The 15236-nt window shown below is 43.4% G+C and overlaps 1 protein-coding gene across 1 annotated transcript in view; it reads left to right on the forward strand.

The window, feature by feature from the left end:
* The window catches only part of LOC139379488 (NACHT and WD repeat domain-containing protein 2), an 81299-nt gene that overhangs the window by 24044 nt on the left and 42019 nt on the right, over window positions 1-15236 (forward strand). Inside the window, exon 2 of the mRNA XM_071122304.1 lies at window positions 1623-1711. Coding sequence (XP_070978405.1) covers window positions 1623-1711 — 89 coding nt within the window. The remainder of the gene's footprint in view (window positions 1-1622; window positions 1712-15236) is intronic.

Here is a 15236-nt window from a genome sequence, read left to right on the forward strand (position 1 = left end):
TCAATTTGTCTACAAGGAGTTGAAGCGTTCCACAGGGATGTTGACTCCCATGCTTCCCACAGTTGTGTCCATTTGGCTGGATGTGGTGGACCATTCTTCATACACATGGGGGAACTTGATACACAGTGTGAAAACCCCAGCAGCGTTGCAGTTCTTGACAAAAGCCGGGTACGCCTGGCACCTACTACCATACCCCGTTCAAAGGCACTTATTTATTTTGTCCTGCACATTCACCCTCTGAATGGCACACATACACAATGCATGTCTCAATTGTCTCAAAGCTTCAAAATCCTTCTTTAACCTGTCTTCTCCCCTTCATCTTTAACCCTGTCTCCTCCCCTTCATCTTTAACCCATCTCCTCACCTTCATCTTTAACCTGTCTCCTCCCCTTCATCTTTAACCTGTCTCCTCCCCTTCATCTTTAACCCGTCTCCTCCCCTTCATCTTTAACCTGTCTCCTCCCCTTCATCTTTAACCTGTCTCCTCCCCTTCATCTTTAACCCGTCTCCTCCCCTTCATCTTTAACCTGGTCTCCTCCCCTTCATCTTTAACCTGTCTCCTCCCCTTCATTTTTAACCTGTCTCCTCCCCTTCATCTTAAACCTGTCTCCTCCCCTTCATCTTTAACCTGGTCTCCTCCCCTTCATCTTTAACCTGGTCTCCTCCACTTCATCTTTAACCTGTCTCCTCCCCTTCATCTTTAACCTGGTCTCCTCCCCTTCATCTTTAACCTGGTGTCCTCCCCTTCATCTTTAACCTGGTGTCCTCCCCTTCATCTTTAACCCGTCTCCTCCCCTTCATCTTTAACCCGTCTCCTCCCCTTCATCTTTAACCTGTCTCCGCCCCTTCATCTTTAATCTGTCTCCTCCCCTTCATCTTTAACCCGTCTCCTCCCCTTCATCTTTAACCCGTCTCCTCCCCTTCATCTTTAACCTGGTCTCCTTCCCTTCATCTTTAACCTGTCTCCTCCCCTTCATCTTTAACCCGTCTCCTCCCCTTCATCTTTATTAACCTGTCTCCTCCCCTTCATCTTTAACCCGTCTCCTCCCCTTCATCTTTAACCTGGTCTCCTTCCCTTCATCTTTAACCTGTCTCCTCCCCTTCATCTTTAACCCGTCTCCTCCCCTTCATCTTTAACCTGTCTCCTCCCCTTCATCTTTAACCTGGTCTCCTTCCCTTCATCTTTAACCTGTCTCCTCCCCTTCATCTTTAACCCGTCTCCTCCCCTTCATCTTTAACCTGTCTCCGCCCCTTCATCTTTAATCTGTCTCCTCCCCTTCATCTTTAACCTGTCTCCTCCCCTTCATCTTTAACCTGTCTCCTCCCCATTCATCTTTAACCTGTCTCCTCCCCTTCAGTTACACTGATTGAAGAGGATTTACTGACATCAATAAGGGATCATAGCTTTCACCTGGTCAGTCTATGTTATGGAAAGAGCAGGTGTTCTTAATGTTTTGTACACTCAGTGTATATTCGTGCTTTCCCGGGTCAATGTTGCGACCAGTATGTACTGAATGTATGTATACATACATACATACAGTGAGAAAGCACTTCATTCATACTTATCAATGTGTCAATCCCTGATACTAATCAATGTGTTCTCGCTGTCGTCTTGTTTTCAGACACAGAAGCGGAGAGGAACGCACTGAAAGAGCATGTCTACCCCAAACTACGGGACTTCTGCAGAGAGAATTATGGGATTGAGTTCCAGGTAACATAAAACGGCCCTTTTTCCTCTTCGTCTGTCTTGCAGTGTAAGAAAGGTGTTTTTTTAAACAATACCCAAGTGATGCTCAGGTTAACTCATAACCTTCAATCCCCCTGTGGATATATCCGCGGAGCGGCGGATTTAGGGTCATGAAATATTGTGTGGATGAAAGGGAGGGGGGTTGCGGTTCGAGTTGAAGAAAGAAAAAACAATCATGAATGTATCAGTCTTGTGCAATTTATATCTGTAGGCTACGTTGAGGTTTTTCTTTGGTTATTTTTAGGCTATCTGCCATTAAGCTTTAGGGCCTACCTTTACGCAAACCTAACAGCCAATTGGTAAAAAAATGCTGTTGGGAACGAGCAGAAAAAGTTAACGTTGATCCACTGATGCAACGTTAGAGTTTAATCCAATAGGAGGAAGGCTGCGGAATGGAGATTTGAAAATAAAGAGGAGGGAGGCTCAGAACAGTAATGTTTGGGAAGGATTTTAAGGGGTAAAAGAGGATGGCGGCGATGCCTATTTTTATGTGTGATGATTGTGAGGCGCTATACGAATTTAGCAATCAAGATGGGGGACTTCAAATAGGCCTACGGCACCTTAAGGGAACTGTAGCCTACTGTTCAGATGGGTTAAAATGGAAACTGATGGAATTAAGCATTTCTTGCAGTAAAATGATACATGAAATGTACATTTTGACTCAGGAACAAGAGTGGATAAATATGATTTCTTCCTTTCAGCATCTTGACAGCATGCGAATGGGCAGTTAGGGACCGTCTGTAAAGGTGTTGTCTTTATCAGCATCGTAAAATCGTATAGTATTTCAAAGAAAACTCAAAACCTGTTTTTGCTTTGTCATTTTGGGGAATTGTGATGCCATTATGGGGTATTGTGATGCCATTTTGGGGAATTGTGATGCCATTATGGGGTATTGTGTGTAGATTGATGAGGGGAAAGCATTTATTTAATCTATTTTAGAATAAGGCTGTAAAGTGGTCTGAATACTTTCAGAAGGCACTGTAGTATTTCAAACACGTAAAATATGCATCTGGGCCGAACTGAAGTCTTATCAGAAACATGTGGGTCGTTTTCACAGTTTCTATTCGCTTACTGGTCAAACTAAACTAACATTTAGCACAGAAAATATATATATATACAGTGCCTTGCGAAAGTATTCGGCCACCTTGAACTTTGCGACCTTTTGCCACATTTCAGGCTTCAAACATAAAGATATAAAACTGTATTTTTTTGTGAAGAATCAACAACAAGTGGGACACAATCATGAAGTGGAACGACATTTATTGGATATTTCAAACTTTTTTAACAAATCAAAAACTGAAAAATTGGGCGTGCAAAATTATTCAGCCCCCTTAAGTTAATACTTTGTAGCGCCACCTTTTGCTGCGATTACAGCTGTAAGTCGCTTGGGGTATGTCTCTATCAGTTTTGCATATCGAGAGACTGAATTTTTTTCCCATTCCTCCTTGCAAAACAGCTCGAGCTCAGTGAGGTTGGATGGAGAGCATTTGTGAACAGCAGTTTTCTGTTCTTTCCACAAATTCTCGATTGGATTCAGGTCTGGACTTTGACTTGGCCATTCTAACACCTGGATATGTTTATTTTTGAACCATTCCATTGTAGATTTTGCTTTATGTTTTGGATCATTGTCTTGTTGGAAGACAAATCTCCGTCCCAGTCTCAGGTCTTTTGCAGACTCCATCAGGTTTTCTTCCAGAATGGTCCTGTATTTGGCTCCATCCATCTTCCCATCAATTTGAACCATCTTCCCTGTCCCTGCTGAAGAAAAGCAGGCCCAAACCATGATGCTGCCACCACCATGTTTGACAGTGGGGATGGTGTGTTCAGGGTGATGAGCTGTGTTGCTTTTACGCCAAACATAACGTTTTGCATTGTTGCCAAAAAGTTCAATTTTGGTTTCATCTGACCAGAGCACCTTCTTCCACATGTTTGGTGTGTCTCCCAGGTGGCTTGTGGCAAACTTTAAACAACACTTTTTATGGATATCTTTAAGAAATGGCTTTGTTCTTGCCACTCTTCCATAAAGGCCAGATTTGTGCAATATACGACTGATTGTTGATTACACACAGGTGGATTGTATTTATCATCATTAGTCATTTAGGTCAACATTGGATCATTCAGAGATCCTCACTGAACTTCTGGAGAGAGTTTGCTGCACTGAAAGTAAAGGGGCTGAATAATTTTGCACGCCCAATTTTTCAGTTTTTGATTTGTTAAAAAAGTTGATTGTGTCCCACTTGTTGTTGATTCTTCACAAAAAAATACAGTTTTATATCTTTATGTTTGAAGCCTGAAATGTGGCAAAAGGTCGCAAAGTTCAAGGGGGCCGAATACTTTCGCAAGGCACTGTAGGTCTATCTTTCCACCCCAGACAGAGTAGGCCTACTTTTCCACCCCAGACAGAGTAGACCTACCTTTCAACCCCAGACAGAGTAGACCTACCTTTCCACCCCAGAAAGAGCAGACCCACCTTTCAACCCCAGAAAGAGTAGACCTACCTTTCCACCCCAGACAGAGTAGGCTTACCTTTCCACCCCAGACAGAGTAGGGCCTATCTTTCCACCCCAGACAGAGTATACCTACCTTTCAACCCCAGAAAGAGTAGACCTACCTTTCCACCCCAGACAGAGTAGGCCCTACCTTTCCACCCCAGACTGAGCAGACCTACCTTTCCACCCCAGACAGAGTAGGTCCTACCTTTCCACCCCAGACAGAGTAGACCTACCTTTCCACCCCAGACAGAGTAGACCTACCTTTCCACCCCAGACAGAGTAGGCCCTACCTTTCCACCCCAGACAGAGTTGGCCTACCTTTCCACCCCAGACAGAGTAGACCTACCTTTTCACCCCAGACAGAGCAGACTTTAACTGCTCTTCTTCTGTGGTTTAACCCAACAAGAGAAGAGTTTCCCTAAAAGCTGTCTGGGTTTAAACATATTCTGTTGTACAGAAAGTACAAGTAGCTTAATCAATTGATAGTGACAGAATTAGAATACTTCTCTTTATTGTCTCCTTGGCAACAGAAGGTTGTATCTCAGCCTCTGATCGATGGGCTATAGGAGATTGTACCTCAGCCTCTGATAGATGGGCTACAGGAGGTTCAATATCAGCCTCTAATCGATGAGCTATAGGAGGTTGTATCTCAGCCTCTGATCGATGGGCTATAGGAGGTTGTATCTCAGCCTCTGATTGATGGGCTACAGGAGGTTCTATATCAATCTCTAATCGATGAGCTATAGGAGGTTGTATCTCAGCCTCTGATCGATGAGCTATAGGAGGTTGTATCTCAGCCTGATAGATCAGCTATAGGAGGTTGTATCTCAGCCTCTGATAGATGAGCTATAGGAGGTTGTATCTCAGTCTCTGATAGATGAGCTATAGGAGGTTGTATCTCAGCCTCTGATAGATGAGCTATAGGAGGTTGTATCTCAGCCTCTGATAGATGAGCTATAGGAGGTTGTATCTCAGCCTCTGATTGATGGGCTACATAAGGTTGTATCTCAGCCTGATAGATGGGCTATAGGAGGTTGTATCTCAGCCTCTGATCGATGAGCTATAGGAGGTTGTAGCTCAGCCTCTGATCGATGAGCTATAGGAGGTTGTACCTCAGCCTCCACGTATCCATTTTGTAAATTTCGATCAATCCCTAATTATAGACAAGTTGACTATCAAATAGCCTACCGGAATGTCGGAAATTATAAGCATAAACATCCAAATTAGGCAACAACAACAAAAAATGCACTCCCTGTCAAAATATCGTTACGCAATCTCTGACTGTAGCCTACAGCGCTTGTTCTACATTAGCAGGTTAGGGTCGGGTGCAGCACTCAAATTGTCACTTTATCATATCTAGTCAGGTGGTTGCTGATGGGTTATTAGCAATTGCTGACAAACAAACAGCTGACCCGCGCACCACTAATATCCCCTCAAACCAGGCTTTCAATATTGATCGAAAAGAGGTTTAATATTATTTAAATCACTGTCTTGTCTGGCCGAATGATGAAAGCAGACGCAAACTCAGCAACATGCCTTGAAGGGTCCCACGAGCGAGCTGAACACAGGGGCCCTGTCTCTTTAAGGCAGACAGAAGGGCAGTAGAGATAAGGATGGATGGTGAATGCTGCAGGATATCTCTCTTTGATAAGACTGTGTGTGTGTGTGTGTGTGTGTGTGTGTGTGTTGTGTGTGTTGTGTGTGTTGTTTGTGTGTGTGTGTGTGTGTTGTGTGTGTTGTGTGTGTGTTGTGTGTGTGTGTGTGTGTGTGTGTGTGTGTGTGTGTGTGTGTGTGTGTCTCTCTCTCTCTCTTCCCTTTGTTGTTTCTCCCTACCATGAATGAATTAGCCCCATTTTCCCCATGGCTCTCACCGATCTGGGATCATTTACATTGCAAATGGCTGGTGTGGCACTGCGCAGAGAGATTTTATCAAAAGATGTTTGTTAGACAAATCCAGGAGAGCCCCTGGAGTAAAGACGCGATCCAATTTTTCTGAGATTGTTCTTGGATGATTTGTCAAGCTTTTCCCTTTGATAGCCGACGTGATGCTTTGTGGGGCCGAGTGACCTCGGAAACGGTTCCCGAAGCGCTACCAGCATGACTTCAGGCAAATGACCTACTGAGACTGTATGGTTTGATAGTCAACAGCTCACCCCCCTTTGAAAGTACTAAACATTGAGTGTCCTGAAGCGTTGGGTGTCCTGAAGCGTTGAGTGTCCTGAAGCGTTGAGTGTCCTGAAGCGTTGAGTGTCCTGAAGCGTTGAGTGTCCTGAAGCGTTGAGTGTCCTGAAGCGTTGAGTGTCCTGAAGCGTTGAGTGTCCTGAAGCGTTGGGTGTCCTGAAGCGTTGAGTGTCCTGAAGCGTTGGGTGTGTTTTTTGTTTAAACTACTAGGGTTGTCATTGATAGACACCTAAGTAAATCACAAGGCCTCTTCTCAGGAAAACATTACAATAGGGTGTGCTGGGTTTTTTTTTTTTTCCAGACCAGCAAGAACACATCTGATGCAGGTAGTCAAGTGCATTTTTTTTTTTACCTTTATTTTACTAGGCAAGTCAGTTAAAGAACAAATCCTTATTTTCAATGACGGCCTAGGAACAGTGGGTTAACTGCCTGTTCAGGGGCAGAACGGCAGATTTGTACCTTGTCAGCTCAGGGGTTTGAACTTGCAACCATCCGGTTACTAGTCCAACGCTCTAACCACTAGGCTACCCTGCTTTGCCTGACAACTCAAACTGAATTCTGCTCTATGTTCGCTACTTACCTCAGTCTGAGACTGTCGTCGTTGAAGTCCTTTGTGGCGTTGTACAAAACAACGTTATCAGCGATTGGATCATCTCGAACCAATCAGAGTATTAAAGCCAATGTATCTGGCCCAACCACATCGGTTTCTGGGACAAATCAGACGGTCTAGAACGTATTTCCATTCTAGTGTTTGGTTTTCGCTAGGCACGATGGGACCCGTGTCGTTCAAAAAGTTATACTTTTGACTCATCTGTCGATAGAACATCCTTCCCAACAGTCTTGATGATCATCCAGGTGCTTTTTGGCAAACTGGAGTCAACTTTTTGGACGAGATGGGTCCCATTATGTCTGGTGAAAACCAAACACTGCATTCCACAGTAAGAACCTGGTGGTGGTTCAATAGCATGCTGGTGGTAGTGTGATGGTTTGGGGATGCTTTGCTGCCTCAGAACCTGTACGACTTGCCTTAATAGAAGGAACCATGAATTCTGCTCTGCATCAGAGAAATCTACAGGAGAATGTCAGGCCACCCGTCTCTGAGCTGATGCTGAAACACAGCTGAGTCATGCAGCAAGACATTGATCCAAAACACAATATTAAGTCATGAAAAACCATGAAAATGGTTAAAAAGCAACACATTTGTAGTTTTGGAATGACCTAGTCAAAATCCAGACCTAATCATCCCATTTGAGATGTTGTGGCAGGACTTAAAAATGAGCCGTTGCAGCTAAAGGTGGACTGATAAAACTACAGGAAGTGTTTGGTTGGAGTCGTTGCAGCTAAAGGTGGACTGATAAAACTACAGGAAGTGTTTGGTTGGAGTCGTTGCAGCTAAAGGTGGACTGATAAAACTACAGGAAGTGTTTGGTTGGAGTCGTTGCAGCTAAAGGTGGACTGATAAAACTACAGGAAGTGTTTGGTTGGAGTCGTTGCAGCTAAAGGTGGACTGATAAAACTACAGGAAGTGTTTGGTTGGAGTCGTTGCAGCTAAAGGTGGACTGATAAAACTACAGGAAGTGTTTGGTTGGAGTCGTTGCAGCTAAAGGTGGACTGATAAAACTACAGGAAGTGTTTGGTTGGAGTCGTTGCAGCTAAAGGTGGACTGATAAAACTACAGGAAGTGTTTGGTTGGTGTCGTTGCAGCTAAAGGTGGACTGATAAAACTACAGGAAGTGTTTGGTTGGAGTCGTTGCAGCTAAAGGTGTCACAACCAGTTATTGAGTGTAAAGCGGGAAATTCACTTTGTTAATTCAATAAATAAAACAAGCATTCATTTTCTTTGGTTATTTGTAAACTCAGGTTCACTTTATCTAATTGTAGGTTTTGGTTGAAGATCTGATAACATTCAGTATCAAAAATATGCTAAAATAAAGAAAATCAGAAAAGGATACAGCCCTTAGCCGTGGTATAATGGCCATATACCACAAACCCCTGAGGTGCCTTATTGCTATTATAAACTGGTTACCAATGTAATTAGAGCAGTACAAATAAATGTTTTGTCATACCTGTGGTACATGGTCTGATCTACCTACGGATGTCAGCCAATTAGCAATCGGGGCTTAAACCACCCAGTTTATAATTAAAATGTTTATATTTTCGACTATTTCTCATCTTGTTTTTCATTGTTGGGGCCCGGTAGTAAGTATTTCACTGTTAGTCTACACCAGTTGTTGGAAAAGCATGTGACAAATAAAAGGTGATTTGATTTGATTTGATATAAAGAAACAGAGATAGGCCTTCTATGCAACACTCCATGTACACTGATTCAGTAAAATAACTGTTTGATTGAGTAAAATAACTGTTTGATTCAGTAAAATAACTGTTAGATTCAGTAAAATAGCTGTTTGATTCAGTAAAATAGCTGTTTGATTCAGTAAAATAACTGTTTGATTCAGTAAAATAACTGTTTGATTCAGTAAAATAACTGTTTGATTCAGTAAAATAACTGTTTGATTCAGTAAAATAGCTGTTTGATTCAGTAAAATAACTGTTTGATTCAGTAAAATAACTGTTTGATTCAGTAAAATAACTGTTTGATTCAGTAAAATAACTGTTTGATTCAGTAAAATAGCTGTTTGATTCAGTAAAATAACTGTTTGATTCAGTAAAATAACTGTTTGATTGAGTAAAATAACTGTTTGATTCAGTAAAATAACTGTTTGATTCAGTAAAATAACTGTTTGATTCAGTAAAATAGCTGTTTGATTCAGTAAAATAACTGTTTGATTGAGTAAAATAACTGTTTGATTCAGTAAAATAACTGTTTGATTCAGTAAAAAAAACTGTTTGATTCAGAAAAATAACTGTTTGCTACAGTAAACATTTGTTTTGATAAAAGTGCTAATATCAGTAGGGCCACAGTTACACACACACACACACACACACACACACACACACACACACACACACACACACACACACACACACACACACACACACACACACACACACACACACACACACACACACACACACACACACACAGAAACACACACAGTCATCAAACACACAAACACACACACAATTAAACACATCCGTCACACACACACCCATCAAAACACACACTCCCGTCACCACAAGAGATGACAATTACAATCCCGCTACAGTTGTGGGATATTGTTTAACGGCTGTCAGTCAAACGTCTCTAACAATACCAGATACCGAGGAGAGAGACAGACGAGGTAAAACTCGATTTCAGATTGTGTTGGCTATTTAGGCACTCTGTGATGTAGTGGTTTTTGAAGTACAGGAAATAAACTTGTCATTTTAGCTTTGTCGAAAACCCGAGAGTGGGAATATATCATTCGACACGAGGCGTCGGCTTAAAAAAAAACACTTTCAGAGCTGAGCTATGTTTTCAGAATTATTTAAGCCTCTCAAAGTGTTTTCTAAAGAAGAAAGCACGTCAACGATGTATCTTTCCTCAAACCTGCTGAGCTCTAGGCTTGATATGCAGACCTGCTTTGTTGTTCCAAGGAGGAATTTTTGTATAATTCTTTTAGTGCTTTCAAACACAAAACAAACACAATTCTAGGATGAAACGCTGTAAGACAGAAAAGGTGCAGTTTTCCTCATCTTCCTTAACATGCCCTTGTTTACCAACAGATTTTCAGTTATGCTAAATCAAATTGTGCACCTCTAAGAGACGGGGTTGGTGAAAACTTGTTAAGTAGTTAGTAGAAAGCAGAACTGAAATTGAATGTGGATAGTCACGTACTGTATATTGTACACCTCTCTCTCTCTCTGTGTCTGTGTCTCTCTCTGTCTCTCTGTCTCTCTCTCTGTGTGTCTCTGTCTCTCTCCCTCTCCCTCTCTCTCTCTCTCTCGCTCTCTGTCTCTCGCTCTCTCACTCTCTCACTATCTCTCTCTTTTTCTCGCTCTCTCTCACTCTGTCTCTCTCTCTCTGTCTCTCTCTCTCTCTCTCTCTGTCTGTCTCTCTCTCTCTCTGTCTCTCTCTCTCTCTCTGTCTCCCTCTCTATCTCTCTCTCTCTCTCTCTCTTTTTCTCGCTCTCTCTCACTCTTTGTCTCTCTCTCTCTGGTTCTCTCTCTCTCTCTGTCTGTCTCTCTCTCTCTCTCTCTGTCTCCCTCTCTCTCTCTCTCTCTCTCACTCTCTCACTCTCTCTCTCTCTTTTTCTCGCTCTCTCTCACTCTCTGTCTCTCTCTCTCTCCGTCTCTCTCTCTCTCTCTCTCTGTCTCTCTCTCTCTCTCTCTCTCTCTCTCTCTCTGTCTCCCTCTCTCTCTCTCTCTGTCTCTCTCTCTGTCTCTCTCTGTCTCTCTCTCTCTGTCTCTCTGTCTCTCTCTCTCTCTCTCTCTGTCTCTCTCTCTCTCTGTTTCTCTCTCCATCCCTCCCTTCCAATCTCTCATCTCTCTGCATTGCACCAGCGTCTCCATTCACTTTCCTGGTGTCCCTTCCTAACTGCTATGGCACCTCTCCTCTCCCCAGTCCTCCACTAAAACTCAAAAGGAAGAGTGGTAGTGACGGTTGCCGTCATCCAATTAAACAGCCACTTAGCACCCAGACAATTCAAAACCAACCCCAATATGATTTTCCTTTCCACCTTCGTCATTATAATACGGTAAAACCATGTCTTTCCTGCGCTTACATCTTCATTCTGGACCTTAACATGATGAACTTCACCCATGGGTGAGCCAAAATGGCAGGGGTTTACCTTTAATTGGCCCTAAGTGTCAGCGACTGGCTAATAGTTGGATCTGTAACATTAGCAGCTGTCTGAGCCGGGTAATTGAGAGACATTTTGTGGTTCTCTACCTCCATCTCCCTCCAGGTTTCTTGTGGGATGTTAGAGTGTCTCCAGCTGTGATGAAACGTTTTTATTTTCACACCGAAGCGGGTTTGTTGTTGATTTAGATGTAAGAGCAGATGAGTTAATTGTAGCTCACATTGATACGCGGTTTAATCATATTAAATCGCATGCTTAGTAAAATACACCACACTATTGTTGCGTTGGTAATTGGTAGATCAACAGTCATTAGATATGAACTGTATTTCTGGAGGTGGCATTTATTTTTAAGTGTTATTTTGCCTCAAAGGGATTCTGTTGATTGTTCTTTTCATATTTTCGGCCTGATTTCATGCCTTTTTCCTTCCAGATATGGAGGCCTAATCCTCAGTTCTAATAGTCTAACATCCTATAAAGGGAGAAAAAAATGGCTTATTTTGCACTTGACCTGCTGCGAGCAAACGCCTTTCAAGGGTAACAGCAAGCTGCTTAACTGAAGTTGCCTCGGTCTCTTATGTAAGCTGCCACAACCCCTGCTACCACACAGGGATGGAGAGATGGAGAGGGAGGGAGGGAGGGAGGGAGGGAGGGAGGGAGGGAGGGAGAAATAGGGGGATGGAAAGAAGGATGGAGAGATGGAAAGAGAGGGAGGGAGGGAGGGAGGGAGGGAGGGAGGGAGGGAGGGAGGGAGGGAGGGAGGGAGGGAGGGAGGGAGGGAGGGAGGGCTGACAAAATAAAAAAACGTTCAATAAATCCCAGTTTAAGAATTCCCGGAATCAGAAGGGAATAAGCAGGAAGTCCAGGATCCTCCAAAACAGGATTTCTGGAAAACCAGGGAATTTATTGGAAGTTTCCGGAATATTACAACCCTATACGGGGGAGATGTATTGGTTCTTTTATATGATGTCTTCACTGTGTAAACGTTCCTTGGGATCTGAAAGGTACTATACAATGAAATATAAGTCATTATTATCATTATGGCTAATGGCCAGGAGACGGACATTACAGAGATATTACAGAGAGAGAGAAGTGGAGGGGGGAGGCACAGTGAGCAGGAAAGTCACAGAGAAATAGGAACTCTGCAGAATGATTGAAACCAAAAGCCAACGTGGAACATTCTCCATCTACAGTATACAGGATTCTCTCTTTCATTCACCCCTTCGTCCTAATCCCCCTATCCAAACACCTCTACCAACTCTCAGAACCCCTGGAGAAAGTGTCACTATATTTTCTTCTGTCCTCCTCCTCATCCTCCTCCTCCGTCCTCCTCCTCCTCCTCCTCCTCCTCATCATCATCCCTCCATCTCTATCTATCCATTCCCTTCTTCTCTCCGAGCCACACATCAGAGTCTGTGGGTTGGAGTGGGAGGGTGGGGGGGGTATTAAATTAGCGCCGTGGCCTCCCCTGCGGCGGTGGGAGAACGAGATGACTAATGTCTTCATTTGAGTTTAATTACTGGGCCTCTGTCGAATCCCCCGCCTACCCTACAATGTTCTGTTACACCTCTCCATTCTCCCATCAACACAGGGCTGTTATGAGCTCATGAGCCCCCACGCCAAATAAGGAGTCTGAGTCCGTTATTGAAATGGTGTTGTATTGAGGGGTTCCATGATATTAAGTGATGCAGTTTATTAGTGTACCTAATACGTCTTGATGGATTCATTTTTAGCCCGTTTTTTTGTTTGTTTTGTTGTTGTGTTGGGTTGTGCAGTTTTGTAGGCTTTGATTGTAGGATTTGTCCTTGTTTATGTGGCTGTTACACTACACATTTGAATATTGCGCGAAGCGAGTAAAATACTATTGAGTATAACCTTTTTAATGGAACAACACTGTACACTGTTAGGGAAAAAAGAGGTAGTCAATGGCAACGTAAAGGGGTATAAACTCCACTGTACACTGTTAGGGAAAAAAGAGGTAGTCAATGGCAACGTAAAGGGGTATAAACTCCACTGTACACTGTTAGGGAAAAAAGAGGTAGTCAATGGCAACGTAAAGGGGTATAAACTCCACTGTAGTGGTACCCTGTCCATTACACCATTAGTTAAAGGTACTGTACATAATTGAAGCCTTGCAGTCCGTACCTCAAAAGTGGCAAAAGGTTTGCTTTTTTTAGGGCACAACCACAGTGACTTTTATTCCTTTTAAGATAATAAAAAAATAAAAAAATGTATCTTCTCTACATAGCTGCATGAAGATGTTTTGAGTAGGGAGGTGTAAATAGAAATTAATTTGACTAAATGATATAATTACTCCTGTCTATACAGAAAATATCGAAAATCCTTCAGAATACTTCCTCAGAGAGCATGACTCAGCCACAGACGATGTTTAGCTTCTCTTAACGCTGTGGATTGTTTCAAAAACCTTTTTAAAGCGTGTAGGTCTACATGCCTAGTTGGGAAGCCTGCGATTTGGACAGTGCGCGTGGTAATGGGCCTAGCTGATTATTGAGATACGTCTGTCAGTAGAAAAGCGTCTAAAATATGTGTGACTATAATGTGTCTTCAGTATCATTTTGAAATGTTGAGACAAGAGGAACGGGATGGGGTGGTGAAGATATTGGCTCTTTTCTCTCCAGAAAAAAGCTGAGCTGTCTCCCACCAATTCTTCCGCATTCATACGTTTATTGTCTTAATTGTTTGCCCTTTGATTGTTTATTGTTGATAAATTCCCCCGTTACACATGTCACCAGTAGTAAAAATAACCAATTAATCCCCGTCGTTTGGTTACATACATTTCTGTTAATTCATGGATTAATTAAGCCTACAGTCATTTACTGTGAAGTCAGATTGGAAACGTTGTTTGCACAACCTGCTACATTTGTGAGAAACACATTTTTTGGTGTTTCACACCATCATTTCTGAGTTTTTGTACATTTTTTCCATTGTATTTGTTTTGAAGTGCTTAATGTGAGCAATGAAAGAAGAAAACAAAGTTGCCATTGTGATTGATAATATTTCCTCACAGCATTTGAAAGATCTTTCCAACACTCTCCCCCTCGATAATCAGCAGGCCTAGGTGAAAAAGAGGAAACTATCATGCTCTGAGAATCATATATATCCAGTGGAAACATCCTAAAATACCTGAACACTTTTTCATTTGCGCAAAAACAGCTGATTCTGTCCAGAGCTCACTGGCCCAGGAAACTCTGAGGGCCCGGAATAGGCTTGTTGATACAATGTTGCAAGTTTGCAAGCCACAGCTTAGGGCTGGACCTTGATATATACAGACATTGGGCTGGACCTTGATATATACAGACATTGGGCTGGACCTTGATATATACAGACATTGGGCTGGACCTTGATATATACAGACATTGGGCTGGACCTTGATATATACAGACATTGGGCTGGACCTTGATATATACAGACATTGGGCTGGACCTTGATATATACAGGCATTGGGCTGGACCTTGACATATACAGACAATGGGCTGGACCTTCATATATACAGACATTGGGCTGGACCTTCATATATACGGCAGAGGCTGGATGTGTCCGTAACGGCAGAGGCTGGGTGTGTCCGTAACGGCAGAGGCTGGGTGTGTCCTTAACGGCAGAGGCTGGGTGTGTCCGTAACGGCAGAGGCTGGATGTGTCCTTAACGGCAGAGGCTGGATGTGTCCGTAACGGCAGAGGCTGGATGTGTCCGTAACGGCAGAGGCTGGATGTGTCCTTAACGGCAGAGGCTGGATGTGTCCGTAACGGCAGAGGCTGGATGTGTCCTTAACGGCAGAGGCTGGGTGTGTCCGTACGGCTGAGGCTGGATGTGTCCGTACGGCTGAGGCTGGATGTGTCAGTACGGCTGAGGCTGGGTGTGTCCGTACGGCTGAAGCTGGATGTGTCCGTACGGCTGAGGCTGGGTGTGTCCGTACAGCTGAGGCTGGGTGTGTCCGTACGGCTGAGGCTGGGTGTGTCCGTACGGCTGAGGCTGGATGTGTCCGTACAGCTGAGGCTGGGTGTGTCCGTACAGCTGAGGCTGGGTGTGTCCGTACAGCTGAGGCTGGATGTGTCCGTA

The sequence above is a fragment of the Oncorhynchus clarkii genome, chromosome 21, assembly GCF_045791955.1.
Source record: "Oncorhynchus clarkii lewisi isolate Uvic-CL-2024 chromosome 21, UVic_Ocla_1.0, whole genome shotgun sequence".
NCBI lineage: Eukaryota > Metazoa > Chordata > Actinopteri > Salmoniformes > Salmonidae > Oncorhynchus > Oncorhynchus clarkii.